Raw genomic sequence first — 22,187 nt, 5'->3', positions numbered from 1 at the left:
AAATCAACTTGTGCCCAAAAACAAAGTTGTAGATCATCTTGTCCTCTACAACTTCTATTTTGGTCAAATTTCAAGTGCCTATATGAAATTTCATGTTTTGGGCGGTCAAAATTTGATCAAAAAGCACTCAAACTCGGTACTGTGCCTTCACTGTTTTCGCCACGGCGACGGCGTACAGAACCGGCGACGCCACGCATCGCCGTGCCGGCGAGACCTAGCGCCGCTTAACCTCTCCATTGCCGTTGCAATCGCCAAGTTCGATTTCGCCTCCCCGTTCCCTTTTCCTCGCTCGTGCGGAGCACGCCGATGCGCTAAGCAGAGCTCCGCCACCGCCGGAGCTGCGCTGGCCACCCTCCGCCGTCTCGCCGCCATTTCCTCGCGCCTCGACCTTCCTCGCCTTGCCCAGCACCCACGCCGTCCCTTTCCCAAGCCCGACCGACCTTCTTCCTGGCCGATTCGGCCTCCCGACCGCCGCGTCTGCCATTGTTGCCGCCGAGCTCCGCCCCCTCCCGTCGAGCTCCACCTTCCAGCCTCCCTCCGCTCAAATTGAGCCCACGGTGAGCTTCCTCACGCCGCTCTCATACTTCCCGACCCTGTTTCCCTCCTCTTCCTGTGCAGGCACAGCCGGAACACGGCCATGCCGCCGCCGGCCGGCCCGCCTATCGCCGCTGCCGTCGCGGGCCGCGCTCACGCGGCCCTGCGCCGCGCCACCACGCGCGTTGGGTCCGCCTGCCCCCACTCGCCGTCGCGCCGCCCCGCTCCGCCGCCACCTAGCCTCACCGGCCGCCTGGGCTACTGCGCCACCGCCGTGGCCGCCATGGGCGCCGCCGCACCCTCCTGAGCCGCCCCGCATGCCCCTGCGCTGCCCCGCAGGCACCCCGCTCCGCTGGTCTGCCCTGGCCGCGGTCCGGCCAGGCCGCGCCGCCGGCCGGGGGGGGAAGCCGCGCCGCCGCCGAGCCTGGCAGTGGCCACGGCCCTGGCGTGCGTGCGAGGCAGAGCAAGGGAGTGCCCCCCTCTCTCTCCCTGTCAAGTGGGGCCCGCGGGTCAGGAGAATTAAGGGTGGTTTTATTCTTTTTGTTGATTTCGGCTGAAATTTTGTAATTGCATAATAAATCAAGGAAAAATGCAAAAAATGTAAACTAAATTTTGTTAGTTTTCTTAAATCAAGATCTTCAGAGGAAAAATAGTCATATAGGTGAAATGTCACTTTTGCCCCTGCTAAATTTATGGTTTGCGTTTAAGCTAGATTATTTTGTATCGGTTGTTCTGTTTGTCTAAAAATCCTTAAAATTTTGTGGTAACCTACTCTTTGCATGAGTATTGCACTGAAGAATTTTTAGGTGCATAGCCTATGTCCATATTTGTGTATCTATTGTTGTTCAATTTATTTTTGCTAAGGCTAAATAAATATTTTCGGTCATCAATAAATGTTGGAGAATTTATGTGGCATGCTTTATCAAAATCATGTTATTTTGATAAATTCTTGTGGCTTGATCATATCTGCAAGTTAGGTGCTTGCTTTTATTTTGTTCCTAGCTAGGCTCGTTTCTTTTATAATTGTGGTAATTAATTCTTACATGCATGTGTTTTTGCAACCAAACAATCTCCTGGTTAATCGATCCATGTTGTTCTAGGGTTGTAATTAATACTTCGAAGCGAGTTTAGTAACTTTTGCTTGATAGGAAACACTTCAGGCTAAAAGACATTTGAACCAGGAATCCGTCTCAGCACTGAACCATCCATTTTGAACCATAGTTAGGGCTGTTGTTCTCCATTTTATGCATGCATTCTTGTATGTTTACGGCATTTCTTTGCATCATTTCACAAGTCTCATGCATGGCATATTTTAATCGTATAGACGCGGAAACCGAAGTTGCCTACGAGCTGATTGCCGAGCAGGTCAAGGAGCCTTCCGCAGAAAAACCGCAACCAGGAGAAGTCGTTGATCAAGCTCCCGAAGAAGCCACTAACCCTGCTGACCTGCAAGGCAAGCCCCGGAGCATATCCCTTATTTTAATTACTCCATGTTATATTTAAAGTATTGTGCATTTACGTTCAAGGAATTGATTGGAACCATAGATGCATAATCTTGAATACCCAGTGTCTTTACTAGTGCAGTTATCGCTAGCACCGCCATGCTTAAGTAAACTCGGTAGAAGACGGGTGATTTCCTGTCACCCGCGAGAAATAGGGTTGTTACTTCAGGCAGTGTTATGAGAAGTAATGCAATGAGAAGGGAATTGGAGACCGGGCGGAGGGAACGTTGGACCTGATTATTGAGTAAAGAAAGTTGAGTCTCCGCCTGTGTCGATTGATGACCGTTCCGTTGTTGGCCCTTTGACTGAGGATTGAACAGTGCTAACCACATGCCGGAACTAGGAGGTAGTCGAAACCGGTAAGCTAATTACCTAAATTGCGTCGGAATCTGAGTCTCGACCTGCGGTGCTGGGTAGGGTTGACGGATGGTGAAGTGGCCCACGGGTTCACCGGGTGTTCGCACGTGCGGGGCTCATCATCCAGATGTTTGCGGGCTTGATTCAGACTTCAGGGTAATCATGGGAACAGTTGCGTTGTGTGACTCGATGGGGTCGCACTGGGCGTGTGAATTAGGTCCACCTTGCAAGGTTAAATCGGATCGATTCGCCGTGACTCGCGGATATGAGAGCCTTGGTCAATGCGTCGCATCGTAGTAAGGATTGAAAGGACAGAAAGAGAAAAGATGGATTTATGTTGATGTTCTTGAAAAGATAATATGATTAACCATGTATGCTCTAGAGAACTAGGCAAACCTAGTTTCTAGCTATCAACACAATTGGAGCTAAAATATTGAAAGTAAGGATCCAGTATTAGTAGCTTTTCACCAAAAGAACTCCAGAGCCAAAACCCTTGCATATTTAGGAGTCGGCTAAGTATATACCAATAGTCGGGTAAGACTTGCTGAGTATTAGAGTACTCAGGGTTTGGTTGTAACCCTTCTGTTGGCGCTCCTTAAGTACTCCTTTTATCCCTTGTTTATCCTTGATAATGGCATGAATTTAATATCAAAATCACTAACCGTCCTAACCCCGGCCTAATTATTGGTCATTTTCACACTTGCACATATATTTTGAAGGAACTTCGTTTTTGCAGGTTTTTGGCCTATTTTGGAGCATGAAATGACGAGGCCCATGATCGAGCGCTGACACGGGGAAAGACGAAGGCCAAAGCCCAAAGGGAGGACCAAATCCCATGTTGATTCGAAGCACATTCACGCACATCCATCCTCCAAGAGAGCCCAAAGGACCGAGCCCACGAATATGAGATCAAGATACTTCGGAATTAAGCAAAGCAAATGAAGATTTAAGGAAGGATTCCCTATCCTATCCTTTCCTCGAAGATATCTCCAAGATAACGACGTCCAAAGGGGTGCAATCGTGAAGGACATAAACTCTAGAAGATGCGAGGAGTCTACACGCAAAAGATGAGACCGAGGCGAGCCCGAAAGGGGGTAAGCCGGCCGGCCTAGCCCATTTCTGAGGCGGTTCAGCCTCTCCTTCGACCGGTGGCTTCCTCAGCTTATAAATAGCTCGCACCTTATTCAACTCGCAGCATCAATCCGCCCAGAACTCGACGAAAACCTAGTGCCAAGACCGGAGGAGGCTGACGGCCGCCGCGAGTCTTCGAGGGTACCTAGGTGATGGCTTAGGCCACCCCTAGCCGCCATGGCCTCCCTGTGAGGTTGTGCCATGGTGGAGTTCGGGAGTCATCCCCAACATTCGTCGGGGTATGTACACACACGATGGTGATATCAATCTACTCTTTATTCTAGTTGTCTCAACTTTGGTCTACTTCAATGCATGCTTTCTTTCTCATATGTGATTCATCCATATGTTCACAGTAAAATTAGATCTATTCGTGGTGATTAGTCTATATCTTGCGGATACGTTGAGGTAGCGTGTTTTAGCTAGTTGGTTGATTACCCCGGTGTGGTGACAGCATGGCTGTAAGGATCGATGGACCAAGAGGGGGGGTGAATTGGGCCTTTTTCAAATTCTAAAACAAAGTAAAGCAACCTTAACCTATGCAATGCTAGTAGGGCACCAATTCACCAACCGGATAACTAAGCTTCTAACACAAGCTAAGAGAGCTAAAACAAAGTAAAGCCTAGCAAGGTAGAGCTAAGTTATGATCTCTAAGTCAAGCACATGAGTAAATTGCATGAAAGAAAATGCTTGAATAAAAGGAATGGACAAGAGACAACCGGATTTTTTCCCGTGGTATCGATGTGTTGGCACACATCCCTAATCCACGTTGTGACACTCACAAAGAGTATTGTCACCTCCCAAGTCACCGAGACGAGGGCGCTCACTAAGAGTCTCCGTTCACCATCCCGGCGTGGTGGAGATCAAGCCACGTACAATCTTCTTCTCCGGGCTCCCACAATCCTTGGCAAGCTCCGCGAGAAACACCTCGATCACCAAGATCGCCTAGGTGATGCCAATCACCAAGAGTAACAAGCTAAGGCCTTCACTTGAGCAAGAACCGATCACCAAGAACGGATGCACACTAGCTTCTCTCTACTCAAGTCCTTAATCTTGCTTCTTGATTGATTGAATGCACAAGTATGTGAATGATGAAGCTCAAGGTGGCTCTTGACTATGGTATGAGTGTTGGGATGTTGCCTGGTGTCAAGAGTGGGCGAAATGACCCATTGGAGGGGTATATATAGGCAGCTCACACAAATAGAGCCGTTGGAGAAAAGCTGCCAGAAAACTGCGTAGCGCCGGTTAATCCGACGTACCCCCCATTGTCATCGTCGGTTTAACCGGTGAATGTAAACTGCCTCTTCTGAAAACTAGCCGTTACAACTGGGGCAGATTAACCGACGTAGCATCGGTTTAACCGGTGAGTGTAGTTGTCCACTGAACCACTGAAAAATCAAGTCTCTGGACAACTGCACCGACGTTAACTCAAACCTATCGTCGGTTTAACCGGTGAGTACAACTTTTGAATTCCTCTGAAAAAACCATCTCACTGGTCAATTGCACCGACGTCTTGATTCAAACAGCGTCGGTTAATCCGGTGAATAGAACTTGAATTTCCCTGGAAAAACCAACTCTGGACCAATGCACCGACGTTAAATTCAAACACGTCGGTTTAACCGGTGTATTGAATTTGTCCAGACTCTGCTGACTTCGTTTAACCGACGTATAGAAAATTGAGAGCGTCGGTTAAACCGGTGTATAGACTTTTTCTGATTTTGTCTTTTCTGATTTGAGTCTTGAATGAAATCCAAATATTCTTGAGATATAGTTTGAGAACCACTTATTTGAACTTCTAGAAACCTGAGTGACCATAGTGTGCATCCATTTTCAAATGATCATGTCCATGCTCAAGTTACTTAGCCTTAACCCCTCTTAATAGTGCGATCACTATAAAACTATAAAACCTATACTAACCTAAGTGTCCTTCTCAACCTTGTGACACTTAGGACTAGAAAGATCCTTAGCCTTGACATATATAAGTTGAAAACCGAGATCGCCTTTTAGAATAACCGAAATTGAGGGGCCTCTTTTGACATATGACCAAATGAGCGATAATGATCTTTTAAGCTGCACAAACTCATTAGTCACAATAATAGTTGTCATTAATCACCGAAACATACCTTGAGGGCCTAGATGCTTACAATGGCGGAGGGAAAAATTCTAGCGACGACATGATGTTTCTGAGAGATGATTTCGTGTACCTTTAGTTAAGATGCAATCTATGTTTTGATCACCTTTTTGACTAAAACTGTACCTAGAGACGATAGGCCCTAGCTCCTTGGTTGTGTTATCTCATCTACGGTTGTGGGTGTGATGAACACTTATGCTTCATTCATATCTATCAAGTGTTCAGTTTATATGCAATCTCCGCTTCATGTTTAGGATAGGTTCGATAGATAAGATGGTAAACCCTAGTCGGTTCGCTTCCGATCCACGGATTGATAAACCTTGGGGGAGTACTCTAAAGGAAAAGCTACCACGATCCGTGCGCTTACGATACGTAAATTGGGGCTCTAAGGAGTGTCAACACCTTCTGAGCAGGCTCTATTCCGGAAGACTTCGAGGAAATCGGTGCGTCCTAGATTGGTCAGCCTCTTCCTCCTGGTTGGACGGTCGAGTGGGTTCCGCCTTCTCCGTGAAGTGCAGACAGGTGAGCCTCACATCAGTGGGCAAGATGTGAAGCTCTTCTTTGTCATCGACGTTATCTACCGTACTGTATTTTGAAGTTTGTTTCAAACTGATCGTATTTTCCGCTGTGTTTGAACTTTGTATACGAAATGTAACCCTGGCTTGTAAAACTTTATTGTAAATTAATTTGGAGACCTTTTGTTTAACTCTGGTTGTAAGTTAAGTTTGAAAACTTTTGTTGCTTGTAATCACCTATGCTCGTCTTTTGGCGAGAGTTCTCGTGTAATCGATCCTAGTTATAGCAGGCAGTCTGGGTGTACTGGTGAAGTGCAGTATCGGAGGATTAAGTTAAATGGGTAATTAGTGCACTTGATCGGTATTATTCGGACTGTTCTGTGACAGAATACATACATAACTTGCAACTATTACAACGGTGAAGCCAAGTCCAAATGAAAAAGAATCTACAACTCTACCATCTACTCTAGTTCAGTTTCTATTCAACCGGTCAGACCGGTTCACTTAACCGGTCAGACCGGTAGCACTAATCTACCCAAGCCTACCGGTCAGACCGGTCAGATGGTACAAGCACGATAAAATACTTGAAAATATACAAGGATGACAACTGATAACGAGAGTTTTACAAATTGAGTTCAAAAGACAAGCTCACATAATTTACATAAATTACATAATTTACAAACTTTACATAGCGTAGCCAAGCCCAAATGGAAAAGAAAACATACAACTACATTACTTCACTGGTTCGGTTCTAACACCACCGGTCAGACCGGTACGTCTCACCGGTCAGACCGGTGCTAACTGGCCTAACCAACCACCGGTCAGACCGGTCCACTGACCGGTAGAAACAAAACTGAGGGCTGCACACCCTGCCCTCAAGTGTGCAACCCGCCAAATCCCTAATCTAAGGGACTCTATCCACCACTTCCCACCCCTCCGCATCTCTGCGGATGAATTTGATGCAGCAGGGGCAGAAATCAACGTCCGGGTATCCTGTAACAAAAATTGGTGGCAACAAACCCTGAGTATACTAATACTCAGCAAGACTTACCCGACCAGTGAGTATAACTTAGCCCACATACCTAGTCATGCGAGGCTTTGGCTGGTGGTTAATTTTGCAGAACAAGCACTAGAAGTAAGTTCTTATTTTTCTTAAGTTTTAGCTCCCAATTATATCAATAAATTGACTAACCATCTAGGATTTGCAAGGCTACAACAATCAAGGTGAGCAAACATTCATTAAATAATATCAGCCCTCATTGCATCTCATCTCATTCTTATTCCAATTCCTTTCTACGATGTGACCAAGAGATCAAGGCCCTCATAACCGCGAGACACGGCGAATCGATTCGATTTAACCTTGCAAGGTGGACCTAACCAACACGGCATGCAAAAGCCCAGTCGGACCCCACGCACCGACCTTTCCCCTCCCCGCCTCGAACTACAGAACCGCCCCACCTACATATAGTCAGTCGAGCTCAACGTGAGACCACCAAAAATAAATACATGCATCCCAATTCTCCGCGACTACTCGACTCGCCCTAAGGGGTGGTGATGAAGTTCTGTACTTTCGAAGCGAGGTAGTACTCGGCTTACCGGTTTCGACTACCTCCTACTCCCGGCATGCGGTTAGTACAATTCAATCCCCAATAAGCACAGCCGACAATGGAACGGTCCTTAATCAACACATATTGGGCTACACCTTCCCCCATCCGGTCTCCCATCCCTTTCCTTCCATCTTGAATGTAATAATTCATATAATGTAATCTAAAGACATCCTATATCTCGCGAGTGACAGAATTATCACTCGACTTCTATCGAGCCCTATTAAGCATAGCAGTGCTAACGACCTATTCATACTAGTATGAGGCCCAGGAAAACCTAGAGATCATGCAACTAAGGTTTCAAATATTTCCTAAACCTAATGCACAATTATTAGAGACATACATAGGTGTCATAATTTGAAATAGTAGGATGTGCACCGGGGCTTGCCTTGAGTCTGCTGCTCAGCACTAGGGTGAGTTGGGCATTGGGCCGACTCCTCGCGAACCTCCTGCTGCGGGGCTGCCCCTGGGGCTCTATTGTCGGTCAAAACCCACCGGCGAGTAGTGACAGGCAACACGAGGAGCCGGGAGGCTGCCGGGGCGCTGTCTAGCACCGGTCCCTCGGTCAACGGCCCAGATCCTGGCACACGCCGTCGCTTCCGGAGATGCAGGGCGTGCCACCTAATCTATACCCGATCATGAGGGTGCGAACGTGCCTTTGACGATTTGCCTACAAGCACAGACACGTGTAAACATTAGTCCGAGCCGTGGTCGGCTCCCCGGGACGACTCTTGCATCGGCTTTAAAGAGCCGATCGAGTCCCGGTGTCAGATTGGATCTGCATATCCAGATGGTAATGGATAAAGCAAATAACTGAAAAAACTGCTTCAATTAAATCTAGCTAATCTAACTCACGACAGTAAAAGCTTCACTGCTAGATCGGAACATCCTACACGTAGTTAGGCCTAACGAGCGTAAAAGATAACCGAACCTTGACCAGAAAAGAGGCCTAAGAACAAGCGAAAGCCGATTCCCGGATCAATCCCTATTAAGATCAAGGCAAAGCATCTAATATGTCGCCGGATTTATAAAAATTACAAGTAATCGATACCCAATTAAATTTCCAACTAATTGTATCAACAACCACCTATTTACCCCTGCTCAGCCCAGCTATACCGGTCAGACCGGTCCTACTCAACGCAACCAGCTACCGATCAGGCCGGTCCTACCCAGCCAGAAGCTAGGATCCTAGGCGTGGCGACAATCGCCCACCAAAGCCAACACCCTTCTAGGCACTAGTTCCTGGGATTCACTAGGACATATACAACCAGAGAGAACCGCCTAAAACCATCTAGAAGAGGAGATCGACCCAAACCCCTAATTTACCTTGAATGGCTCCTCCCCCACGAAGAACTTGCGATCCCGCGTCACCCCATGGAAGAGTTCATGCCAGGGACGATCCTTGACTCCGATTTGAAGCTTCCCACGCCTTGGATTTGAATTGGGGTGAGGGATTTGAGAGGGAGGGTTTGGGAGGGAGGGGAGGGCACGGGAGAATGAGGGAGAGGGAACTGGGCGACGGGGTAACACTGAGGGAGTTGGTGAGGGAGAGAGTGAGGTTTAAATGACGTGGGGCCCTTCAACCCGGTTCGGTCCAGTTAGACCGGTCAAACCGGTCGCCACTACCGGTCAGACTGGTCCGGCCCAGGCTGAAAGGAGGAGTTTTGGTTTTGTGCTTTGCCGTGTGAGTTTGAAACTAATGACCTTAATTATCTCAATTACCGAGGACTAACACCTGAGTGTTACAAATATGATTCAACATTTTTTAATAAATGATTATAAACTCGGTCTTAATGGATTTTATAGGTGAGTTGCTTAAGCACCTTCTACCAATATCCCCCACGTTGGTCTAACCTTCTAGCAGCCTATTCAGTCAGATGCACAGGAACGTATAAAATCCTTTGAAAAACGTGCACAATGGCCTCAAGAAGGATAAACGTGCTCTCAAACATCTCTAAAAAAAAAGGAGAAACAAGAACCTGAACGACGAGCCTAATCCTCTTTGCTCACAGCATCCATGTCCAGATGTTCTGGTCCTACGCCTGGAGGCCACATCTTTCGTCAGGTGAGATAGAGTCTCCATCATTGAGATACGCTCCATCATCTTCCTCGAAAGCCAAAGGCCCCCGACACGCCCACACCGCGTCGCAACCGGCCGCGCCAGCTTTTCCCTGTTGCAGCACTAAAGGGCCGTGTGTTGGTTAGCGGTGAAAAAAATTTCATCAAAACTTTTCAACCTTTTAACCACTAATTAGAGATATTAAATGAGATTTAATTGTAAAATCACCGTCACAACTATGATACTGTAGCACTTACTGTAACTAATAAAGACTTTGACTCTATAATTAGAGAATAACTAGGTAACATCACTGTAGCTAATTGTGGTGGAATTTGGCTCATTAGATTTATTTCGAAAAGTTACTCTCATCCGTAAAAAAGTTACGCAAATAAACTTCATTTCATACTTCATGCATGTATTTATCTTTTTGTGAAAACTTTTTCATAGGACAAACCAAACACGGCCAAGACTACGCTGCTGAATCCTCCGACCCCGAAGGAGACAAACCAAGCGAGCAGAGGCAAAAGTTGCAAGAGAACGCGTCTTCCACCCGTCGTGCCGTGCTCCCGCGGCCCAACCGGTGGACACGCGCTGGCTGACGCGCCGCGTCGGCCTATACACACGCCACGCCCGTCCGCAGCAGCCGCACACGCCCACCGTTTCTTCCACTCGTAGTCTTGCTCTTGCGCGCGCGCACCCACGCCCACGGGGCGCGAAAACCCTCTGCGTCCATCTCTGGGTCGGCCGCCGGGGAGAGGAGAGGAGAGGAGAGGAGGCGACGTGCTCGCGAGTGAATCACGCTCACGCACGCGCAGTGAGGTCGAGCGTTCCTCCGGGCCATGGGAGGTTTTAGGCGGTGGCTGCCGTTCGGCGGCGGCGGTGGGTGCTGCTGCTGCGTCGGCGGCGGCGGAGGCGGAGGCAGGGGCGTGGCGGATGGGCTGGTGTGGGACGTGCCCCTCAAGGCGCACGCGTCGGGGGACTACTCCATCGCCGTGGCGCAGGCCAACGAGGCGCTCGAGGACCAGGCGCAGGTGCTCGCGGCGCCGGGCGCCACGCTCGTCGGCGTCTACGACGGCCACGGCGGGCCCGAGGCCGCGCGGTTCGTCAACAGGCGCCTCTTCTCCCTCATCCAAGGTGAGCTGCCAGAACCCAATCCATGGATGATCTCCCTCTCGATTCCTCAAGCCCGACCCTTGCTCCTGCGATTGCATTTCTGCTCCCGGCCGGGATCAAAAGTCAAAACCTTGTCTTCCGAGTTCTGACATGGCGGCGTCGTGATGTTCTTCTGCAGATTACGCGGCCGAGAACGGGGGCCTGTCGGCGGAGGTGCTCCAGAAGGCCTTCGGCGCGACGGAGGACGAGTTCGTGGGCATGGTGCAGAAGTCGTGGCCGTCGCACCCGCGGATCGTGTCCGTGGGCTCCTGCTGCCTGGTGGGCGCCATCGAGAACGGGACGCTGTACGTGGCCAACCTCGGCGACTCCCGCGCCGTGCTCGGCCGCCGCGACGCCGCCCCCGGGCGAGGGAAGCGGGTGGTGGCGGAGCGGCTGTCCCGGGACCACAACGTCGCCGACGAGGACGTGCGGCGGGAGGTGGCCGAGATGCACCCCGACGACTCGCACATCGTGCTCAACAGCCACGGCGTGTGGCGGATCAAGGGGATCATCCAGGTGTCCCGGTCCATCGGCGACGTGTACCTCAAGAGGCCCGACATGTGCCGGAGCAACCCGATGCTGCAGCAGTCGCTGTGCCCGTTCCCGCTGCGCCGCCCCGTGATGAGCGCCGTGCCGTCGATCATGACCCGGGAGCTGCGCCCGGGCGACCGGTTCGTCATCCTCGCGTCCGACGGGCTGTGGGAGCAGCTCAGCGACGACGACGCGGTGGGCATCGTGGCGGGCAGCCCGAGGAAGGGCGTGGCCATGCGCCTGGTGCGCGCCGCGCAGCTGGAGGCGGCGCGGAAGAAGGAGGTCAAGTACGAGAAGATCCGGACCATCGAGAAGGGCCACCGGCGGCACTTCCACGACGACATCACCGTCGTGGTGCTCTTCCTCGACAGCTGCCGCGGCGCGGCGCGGTCCGGCGCCGGGGACATCGGCGGCACCTACGCGCCCGTCGACGTGTTCTCCTGCAGCCCCGCCGGCGACCACGAGGACCCGACCAGGCCCGTCCTGCGGCGTTGAGACTGATCTCTCGGTTGGTGTGCTGTTCTTTCGTTCGGTTCATGAGATTTCGCTCTTGAAACGAGAGGTACGCGAATCGAGTTGCTTCCCGTTTCAAGAAGAATCCGCCTGTAAAGAAAGAAATGTCATCGAACATACTACAGTGTCGTGATCATGTGTAAAAAAAACGCGCCGGGGGGTGAACGGACCCACCGTTTCTCGTTAAGAAGCCACTACGGCTTCATCTGGCCGCGGAAAAACTCTCGAATTCTAGCCCATGCTCGACGGGACTAAGCCTTGCGACGAGCACAGTAAAATGATTTTTTTACCCACGAGCGGAAATTCGTCCCAACTGGAATTCGAACTCCTGGGAGCGATGCTATCGGGCTAGACTGCTAACTCGGCTGCCCAACCTTTCGCGTGATCATGTGTAGCAAACTGTAAACCTCCATCTATTCCTTCCTTCTTTTGTTTTAAGAGAATGTGAATGTTCTACTGCACTCCAACGACCCTTCTTCCTTATCTGTTCTTCCGGTGTTCTTCGTAGCGGTCGGCGGTGGACCGTCGGATCCAAGCACTTGTTCGTTCCGACGAGTGAGCTGCGAACTGCGAAGCAGCCAAGCTGGCCGCCACTCGTCAGCGGTCATTGGGTCATGGTCGTGACGACGGGTCTGCATTGGAACATGCGCGATGTGGAAGGAGAGGCCACTATCGTGGATCCGTTCAACCGGCATTAATAATGCTTGACCCCTCGGTCAAAAGGGGTAATGGCACCGATGCTCTGACGAATTACAAGAAACGGTGGACGGACCGTGAACTGATCATGGAGCTGCCCTGAAATCTGAATGGAATGAACTGTTGGTCAGTCGGTTGGGGGTCTTTGTCCTGGTGGCCGTGGATCGTCTCGACGAGGAACATGTGGCTTGTTCAGTCAACAGAGTTTCTTCCCAATCCAAACGAACGCAACCGGATCCAGCAGAGACCACAAGATGGCTTCAGTGTTAACGCGTTAGGGATCCTTTTATATCTGAACATATCTGAATTTCTGAACTCGAAAAGGCTAGGTTGCTGCGAGCCTGCGAAGGAGCTTAGCTGAACCGGGGAGCACTCGCCTGAAGCAGAGGCGAACCCGCGGCGTGGCCCCCGTCGTCGACGCAAGCATCGTATCCATCACCTACGAAACCGTCGACGTCTCCACTGACCAGTTGACTCGGACCGGGTCCGGGACGGCAGCACGCACGAATCTGCGTTTCTGTTGGCATCACGCGCGACTGGTGACCGGTGGTGGTCGGGACTCGCACGGAAACCCATCAGGCCGGCAGATGCGTCTGTATTTTTCTCCCCCATCCCTTCTCCGTTCCGTTCCAGATCATCTGCACCCGGAAGGAAAAAGGAAGAAAGCCTCTGAATGGTTCCGTTGAGGTTGTTAGGATGCGATGCTTTCGAAGAGAGCCCGACGGCTGACGCTGACCTGACCACGAGAGGGCCGGACCGGACAAATACCCTGACGTGCCCTGGTTTGTTCGGGGGCTGCTTGCGCGGCGGTCGCCGTGCGTGTCACGCCCTGGCTTGGCGTTTTCATGGAAATTGCAGGCGGCGACGGGTGGAAAGAGGAGGTTCAGAGTTGGACAGGACGGAGGACGGGAGGAGTCTGCAAACCTGCAACGTCTGAACGAGCCTCGTGGGAACAGGTCCTGAAGGCCTGAAACCTGATAGATCGATCGGTCGCGGGCAGCGACGCAGCGTGGCTGTAGCTGATCATAGTGGACATGACCTCATGAGTCATGACCAGGACACTGGAGATCGTAGGGAATAGCAAGGGGACTTCACACTCCAATCTTTAGAGGATAAAGTGGCAGTGAGTTATTTTGTAGGACTAGAGGGAGTGAGCCAATTAATTAATATACTATACTAACGGGTCAAGATTTGGGGAGCTCCCGTGCGTTCTGGCCCACGCGGGTCCCATATACTGTTCACATGGGCCATATACTGTTCACGGGGCCATATACTGTTTGCGTGGGCCCCGTGGGGCCTATGTACTGTTCAAGTGGGCCCACGTGGAACCTGTGTACTATTCATTAGAGACCTACGTACTATTCAGTTGGGACCCACGCATAAAATATATTTTATTATTTTCTATATACAAAAAATAATAACACAACTTTGTATACTACGTTCACATGTGGTAGCCCTACTACTTTTTGGATTTTACTTTCACTTCGTAAACTCGCAAAATATAATCGAATCATTCATTCATTGCTAATCTTATCTTTTTTTTTCTACCAAAACTAATAATCAATGTAAACCAATCCATCAACTATACCTACTAAAAAATACTAAGATGCTTGAAATTGACACAATCTCAAACTCTAACTTTTAGATTCTATTCAATACATAGATACGATATTGCAACATAGTAAGAGATAATATTTTTTCATTATTACTTTAGATCAACTTTTTGATATAGGCGCGCATAGCGCGCCAACCTGACTAGTTTTCCAAAAGGAAGCAAGGCCCCGCAAACTCCTGATTGACGCAAATCTGATAAGCATAAGAAACCATTAGAAATGGTGGATCGTAACGAGCAGCCTCCCTATGCCGACCAATCAGACCTGTTGAATGGATCGGTCAGACCGGTTCTTTAGGAGGTTCTTCAGGAGGATTGCCTAGTCTTAGAACCACGAGTTCGGGAAGAACCACATCGGATCTAATGGAGCTAAAGTTGTTTTGAAATCGGTAAGCCACTTAGAACGCCTTCAAACGTTGTTGAGATGTAGAAAGAATAGAATTATGATTGGAAAAGCTAGAGTTTGAAGATAAAAAAGTAAAAAATAAATTGTATTGAATCGATTGGGATTACCCTCAATCGGTCTTAGCCTTCATATATATAGGCCGGAGAAGTTGTACCGCTTCACGAGTCAGTTTAAAAAAAATTCTAATTACAGATCTAAACTTATTCGAACTACACAAGCCCGTCCGATCGACCGGTGGATCGGGCCGGTTGGCTATGGTCTTTAGGCTGTCTAACACTTTGTGTGTTATTTGTTGGCCCGGGCTGGCCAAAAAAAAAAAATGCCTGGCCGCCGCCTAAGTAAGGCTCGTTCTCCCCTAACCAGAAGGGCTAAAAAAAGTCAAGTACCTGAGAAAAGTTAACAATATAAGTTAACACTATATGATGTTTTTATTTTCATTGCATGAGTATTGACAACTATTGTTATTGTTTTGTTGTTTATAAAAGGACCAGATTTGTTGTTGTACCTTCGTAATATTGGCTTTAGCTGGGCCTAGGCCAGATGCGAGAGAAAATAAAGCCCAAGCCCATGTCGGGCCCATAGTTCTACTAGACAGACCATGAACAAGTCTACACAAACGTAGAAGAAGAAAAAAAACAAAGAAATAAACGTCATGGGAACTCACCAAAGCCAAAGCGTATCCATGGCGGCTCTTGCCATTGGCCTCATGAGCAGTTTGATCTGCTCGAGTAATTTTCCCACAGCATTGTTTAATCACGCTACCAAGTACACTAATGGCTTGTTGCCTGCCTATCAGATGAAATAAAGGTACTTTTATTCGCATTCCTCTCCCCGTTTTTTTTTTTCTCGGTGGGCAGCAGACAGCACGCATGCAAATCATACTCTCTTCACTTGAAGGACCACACGGTGCATTTTTCCTCTTTGCAATGCATCACTGTTCCCTTTCTGAGTTGGAACTCCACTTTCAGAATAAACAAAGGAAACTATAGTACTACAGCATCACAGTTCATTCATAAACTGATTGGAACATCAATTATCACTGGAGAATCTATAACAGACTTGAGAAATCTGTGCAGTCCACCTACAATAATACAGTTACTTAGTTATGGTTCAGAGACTTCATCAGATCAGATTCACATGAATCATGTACGATATTGTTACCATGTTCTTCAGGTCCTGTAGCAAAGATCAAGCTTGGTTAAATGGCTTGCATACCTTTTCATGAGCCTACTAACATACAGGGTATCGAGGTTGACACATTAACAACAAGAAAATTCAACATCATTTAGAAACATTTAAACTTGATTAGAGAAAGCGTATTTCTTGCAAAGTCTGCCATCTGCATATGTTCTTGCAAAAGTAAAGCTAGTAGCAAAAACGGTACAGTTACTAGCTGCTTGCTACGCCAAGCTAATCAGCATAATAAATTGGGTGGAATCTGACGTGCGTTGGCTGCCTTCTTTAGGTAATTGCTGGTAGAAAGGTTTGGTTAAACTAGGCTTGCCTTTGTGGGGATTAACAGCCGCAACTTCAGACCTTCACACATCGCAAATTATCACAAGTGGAAGCTGGAAATACGTTCAGCTTCTGAAGATAAGTGCATGCATGAACCCAGCTTCAATTCAGTCAATCAGAGTCTGCGCCTGGCTGGCTGCTATAAACAAAGCGACGCCTGCCAAATCTCTGTCGAGCGTTTGGGCGGAACTGAAGCACTCCACGTAGCCCTAGTGCGGTAGTGCCCATCTTGCCGTCCGGCCGGCCCTAATTGCTATCTGGTGTGTGTCACTCAAGACATCTGAGTCATCTGACACTAGCACCTGCTGATCCAAATCAAACTTGGCGTAAATTTTAATCTGCAACCTCGTACTGTCGAGTGCAACAGAACTATGCAGTTGGCAAGGCAACGAGGCCCTGTTTAGTTCCCACCCCATAACAAAAAAAAATCACATCGAATATTTCGACACATGCATGGAGTACTAAATGAAGTCTATTTATAAAACTTTTTATATAGATGGGCTGTAAATCGCGAGACGAATCTAATGAGCCTACTTAATCCATGATTTGCAACAGTGATGTTACAGTAACCATCTGCTAATTATTGATTAATCATGAATTAATTATCATCATTAGATTCATCTCGTCATTTACAACCCATCTGTGCAAAAAAATTTATAAATAGACTTCATTTAGTACTTCAAATTAGTAAGATTCCATCGCAAAAAATTTTTTGCGTTCCAACTAAACACGGCCTGAAGCTTCCTGCAGGTACTACTGCCTACTACTGATGTCAAGTTTACAACCTCTGACACCACAGTATTATTTGCTCAAGAAAGTTCTCTGTTTCCGGCTGATCATGAACATGTATAAAAGAAGGCTATGCCCTTTCATGAAAAGAAGTTAACAAGGACTTAAAAATTCCATGTCAATTGACTAATTGCATCTCTACCCCCACTACTTCTACAAAACCCTACTCTCTCACACTCCCCTTCCTTTCTTCTACCTAGCTCCAGTTGCTAACATGGGCACATTGTACCAAATGGAGCTGAACACCAGAAGCAAGCAGCAGTCTAGCAACAGCAAGGGCAAGGGCAAAGCCATGGCCAGGATCGTGGAAGAGGAGGAGGAGGAAGCTGAAGATTTCTTCAGCTCAAGCGGTTGTGGGTGCTTCCTCTGCGCCATCAAACAGCCGGACGCCCGGCTCCGCCGCGCCAGCCTTGCCGATTTCTTCAGGGAGTTGCCATACTGCGAGGATGACGGCTGTAACGGCCAGTCATGTGCCGCGGCAGTCGGCGCCGTGTGGCGCGCGGCCATGGCGGCGCCCGACGAGCCGGAGCTCCCCTCGCTCGGCGCGATCCGGTGCATGTCCCTCCTCCTCGCCCGCGCACTCGCCGACGCGGCGTGGTGCGGCCGCGGCGACAACGTGTGCGTGCCGTACTACGCCGCCCACGTCATCGGCTCTTACACCATCCGCTGCTCCGCGCACGCTGAGCTGGCCGTCGCGGCGGGGGCCGTGCGGCCCCTGATGGCCCTCCTCGGCGGCGCCATGACGTGGGTAGAGCAGCGTGCGGCGGCGCGCGCCCTGGGCCACCTCGCCAGCTACGACGCCACGTTCCCGGCCGTCGCGCGGCACGCCGCCGAGGCGGTGCCGCTCGCCGTGCGCGCCGCGTCCACCTGCATCGCCGACGTCTACGCGAACTTCGTCGCGCTTGCACCGATCAGGCGGCCAAAGTACCAGCGCGACCTCATGGCGTGCGGGCTCGGCGGCGGTGCCGACGCCGAGGACAGGAAGGCAGAGGAGTGGGCGAGCCAGCTCCAGTGCTGGTCGCTCTATTTCCTGAGCTGCCTCGCCTCCAGGGACCTGTCATCTCATGCCATGATATGCCAGGACGCCGTGTTCTTGCGCGAGCTGTCCCCGATGTGGGGCGGCCTGGCGAACGGCGACTCGCCCGCCGGCGTCGGGCTGCTGCGCCTTCTATGCAGGAGCTCAGTCGGCCGGGCCGCCATCGCGGCGTGCCGCGATGCACTCTCCAGTCTCTGTGACCTCGTGCGTTCGTCCGACGACTGGCAGTACATGGCCATGGATTGCTTGCTCCTCCTCCTCGACGACCGCGACACATGGCATGCCGTTGCTGATGCCACGGCGGCGTGCCTCGTTGACTTGGTCGATCTCCGGCACCTCGGTCCAAGGCGACGACTCGGCGATGCCATTGCATCTGCATTGCTTCGTGATGGCGACCATGTCGGTGGCCGTGAACTAGGCGTGGAAGCAAAGGAAGCCATCGGCAAATTGAGGGAGCTGAAGCTAGAGAGGAAGGAGACAGAGGAAGCAATGCCTAGGGATGAGCTGCTGAAGAGAGAGATCTTAGCCAAGGAGAAGAAGAGGCAAGGAAACGACAGCTTCTTGCACGGCGACGTCGACAAGGCCATTGATCTGTACACCGAAGCCTTGGAGCTGTGCCCCCTGCACAGGAGGGAGCGGCTGGTGCTGCACAGCAACCTCGCGCAGTGCCGGCTCGCGCGGCGCGAGGCCGACGCGGCGGTGAGCGACCCGACGCGCGCGCTCGCTCTGGCGCGGCCGGCGAACACGCACGCCAGAAGCCTGTGGCGCCGCGCGCAGGCGTACGACATGAAGGCCATGGCCAGGGAGAGCCTCCTGGATTGCCTAGCCTTCGCCGGCGCGTGGCTCGACCGCCGGAGGCACCCGCGGAGGGCGGCCCGTGGCGCGAACCCAAAGCTGCCGTACTGCATCGCGCGGATGATCAGTAAGCAGATGAGCGTGACAGGGCTGTTCGCCGGCGTGTCGATGAACGGCATCAAGGTAAGGGGTGATGATTGCATGCCACGGTGCAGCGAAAATGATGACGGGGACGATGAGGACGACGAAGATGATCGCGATGATGACGACGAAAGCGAGGAGGAATTTGATGACAACCCTGGGTTGAAGATCTGCAAGTCAGCAGGTTAATAATTCGTGATGAAGTTAAATTGTTTGACAGCATATATTTCTTGAATTGATCAGTATTCAGTAGCATGGATCATGAAATGGTTTCTGATTCAGGAAGGGAATTGCCAATTGTCACGGGGGATGCTTGGAGGAGATTAGCTCGGATGACATGAAAGTGCAAACCTCTTGTTATCTCATGATCCACCGTAGTAAGCTAGCAAGCTCACTGATGATAACTGCAGCAAAATTAGGGCTTAACAGTGCCTTTGTCAGATAGTCTCTGATCGGTGCAATAGCTCATCTTCAATACGCAGGGATCATCACTTCTGTTTTTGTACTTGTAAGCTCACTTGTTTGATTTAATTCATGATCATGAGCTATTTGCCTTCCTCATTTATCTTCATTTCTCGAAAATTTGTTGTCCCATGATTTGAGCCATGGACACTTATAACTTTTATTTTAATTTCTCAACCTAAATATCTACTGAAATCTTCCTATATACTTCTATAGACAAAATCTTTTGATCTGACTGATGGATATGGTTAAAGTGTGAACGATACATAATTTGCATAGATGTTTTAGACAATCGTGGTAGCAGGAGAGGCTAGGTACACTTTGGTGATGCGCGATAACCAGGATTCTCCTAAAATGTTCCTTTCTTCTTTTAAATCATGATTCTTATGAAAATTGACTAATAAATTAAACAATATCCTATACTATTCCATTCAATAATGAAACTTACAAATATCTAAATAAGGCTCAAACCAGGATTTGAACTTTTGGTTAGTGGACTCGTGCATCCACGACTTCACCACCTCATCTCTTCATAAACGCTATGCACACTGTCCTGATTGCATTGCATGATAGACTGGGCCGCGGATTTGTCCCTGTCATTCGAAAAATGAAATTACAATAGCATGAACTCGTGGATTTCTTTCTTTGTTTTAGAGTTTTATTTCTTGTGTTTTTAGTTCCTCGTTTGAGGTTTAGAGTCTAAAAACTCTTGTAATGATTGGCTGTAGGCATTCACATATGAATGTCTATGAATGTCCAAGGCCGGAATTTTCCTTAATCTAAAAAAAATTAACTCGTGGATACATTCCGTCAGAATTAGGGCCTGTGGTGTGATTAAAATAAAAGAAGTAGAGCGAGCATAACGAATAAATGTTGAAGGAAAGATAATGAAAAATTAGCGAGAATTCCATCCTGAAAAGAAGAAGACAAAGGTTTAGTACACTTCCCTCAATGCCATCGAAAATTAACACAAAATGTCTATATTTGCAGTGACTATATATAAGGAACTTTGATTTTTTCCTAGAAAAGGAATAATAATTAATTCCTTTGAAACATGGGGTTTGCACAGTAAAGCAAGAACTGATAGCAAACCAAGAGGCCATAACAGAAAGATGTGGGGCGCTAGAACCATCCTCGTGACCCGTACAGGTCCATATACCAGTCCTGAATCGGATCTCACTAATAATTGCCTTTCACAAAGAAGATCACCATAGTACATCAGTATGATAGCCTGCATCTCTGGTTTTCTGCTTTGTTTGCCTCAAATCTTTAGTATTTCTCATTCCGCTATGATACTGTGAATAACAAACTGAGCTTTAGCACATGCAATTGCTAAGCAAACAATACCTTTGTGTTGTAAAGTTACAAGCCTGCATATGTACATAATTTTGTGCATGGTCATGGAGGCCCACCTCAACACCCTAATTCATACCATCAGTCAAAGCCGATTTGGCAATTCCATAAAAAAATTTCGTCACAATTGTGATCTCTTCACATTTACTGAAAAAAAAAATCGCCCCCAAAATGGTCTCATCCCTCCGCTTCTTTCAAACATTGTATTTCTACTTCTTTAATTTTCCTGATGAATCAACCAAACTGCATTAGTGTAAACTTTATTAGAACGTGGTGTTATAATAAGAGAGAAAGTTAGTATAGGAGGCGTATATTACCAAAAAAAATTGGAAGGAAAAAAGCTAACGGTGTACCTAATTATCTAACCTTTCTCCCCACTGCAAAGCGAAAAAAAGATATAGCACAATAAAGGAGCAAATCAGGGATCTCATCTAGTCATCTTCATCACAAATAATTGTCCATTGTTCCATACTGGTCCTGAATCCAATCTCATCTATACTACTTAATACTGAAGACAATCAAGCACACTACATGCCATGAAGAACCGGGAATGGTGATAGACTGAACCCTTGGATCCCTAGCTAGTTTTTCTGAAGGAAATGAGATTCCTAGTTTTTGGCTGAAATGTTTAGTCTAATCCCTCTCATGCATGCATCTTTTGAACATCGCGATTTACAGAGCTTTGGCACATGCATGCAATTCATAAGCATACAATGCCTTTGTGTTGTAAAGTTACATACTTGCATGTACACATAATTTGCCACCTGCTCATGGAGCCATGGAGGACCACATTAGTTCCATCCCCGTGAAGGCACTAATCGATCACCGTACGTACGTCTTGGAGTAATAAGCTTCTTAACACTCCCATTCGAAAACCGAGTATATTATACATCAGGACCGTACGATGACAGATGGATCGAAACTAACGGTTGCGAGAAATAGGAAAAAGCAAGAACAGATCACGAAAGGGAGAAGGATCGTTAGATCGTGCAGAAGCCGACAAGGGCCGCATGATTAGGAGAGCTAATGAGTGCCGGTCATGCCCTGACTCCTTACTCGATGATGAGATGGAGCTGAAGAATATTGCATCGCAGTGCAGCGATCGTACACGCAATTTGCACGTCGATCCATGCCCTAAGCAAAGCGAAAGCCGGCATGATTGGCACTGACAGGCGGTTATTTGGTACTAAAAGTGGTCATGCTCGCAGTTTAAAACTCGCGGCCGCTGTGCTTTGGGCGCGCATGCCCGTAGTCGCTTTCCGGATATAGAAGCGGCCAACTGGCCAAGGACGGCCCCACACTCAGGGGCTCAGGGCAGAGGATCGGAAGGGGGAGCAATGGCTACTTGGGACTGGA

At 48.9% G+C, this 22,187-nt stretch overlaps 2 protein-coding genes across 2 annotated transcripts; both read left to right on the top strand.

Annotated features, from left to right (window-relative positions):
- Positions 1 to 10,418: 10,418 nt before the first annotated feature.
- Positions 10,419 to 12,312, top strand: LOC120693271 (probable protein phosphatase 2C 29). The gene is made up of 2 exons (XM_039976686.1): positions 10,419 to 10,964; positions 11,122 to 12,312. Exons 1-2 carry the CDS (start codon positions 10,670 to 10,672, stop codon positions 12,006 to 12,008), a joined length of 1,182 nt encoding a protein of 393 aa, XP_039832620.1. The 5' UTR covers positions 10,419 to 10,669; the 3' UTR covers positions 12,009 to 12,312.
- Positions 12,313 to 17,180: 4,868 nt separating this feature from the next.
- On the top strand, positions 17,181 to 19,564 carry LOC120691863. Its single transcript, XM_039975063.1, has 2 exons — positions 17,181 to 19,200; positions 19,299 to 19,564. The coding sequence occupies exons 1-2, from the start codon at positions 17,259 to 17,261 to the stop codon at positions 19,355 to 19,357; spliced, it is 2,001 nt and encodes a 666-aa protein (XP_039830997.1). The 5' UTR covers positions 17,181 to 17,258; the 3' UTR covers positions 19,358 to 19,564.
- Positions 19,565 to 22,187: the final 2,623 nt, after the last annotated feature.

This window comes from Panicum virgatum, chromosome 9N (assembly GCF_016808335.1).
Source record: "Panicum virgatum strain AP13 chromosome 9N, P.virgatum_v5, whole genome shotgun sequence".
NCBI classification, from domain to species: Eukaryota; Viridiplantae; Streptophyta; class Magnoliopsida; order Poales; family Poaceae; genus Panicum; species Panicum virgatum.
The sequence above is the reverse complement of the archived record's forward strand: the minus strand, read 5'-3'. Positions and strand labels throughout refer to the sequence as shown.

Excerpts from the sequence above, each read along its gene's own strand:
- LOC120693271 (XM_039976686.1), top strand. The coding sequence starts at position 10,670 with ATGGGAGGTTTTAGGCGGTGGCTGCCGTTCGGCGGCGGCGGTGGGTGC. Across the intron at positions 10,965-11,121 it reads CCTCTTCTCCCTCATCCAAG|ATTACGCGGCCGAGAACGGG; the intron begins GTGAGCTGCCAG and ends GTTCTTCTGCAG.
- LOC120691863 (XM_039975063.1), top strand. The coding sequence starts at position 17,259 with ATGGGCACATTGTACCAAATGGAGCTGAACACCAGAAGCAAGCAGCAG. Across the intron at positions 19,201-19,298 it reads GAAGATCTGCAAGTCAGCAG|GAAGGGAATTGCCAATTGTC; the intron begins GTTAATAATTCG and ends TTTCTGATTCAG.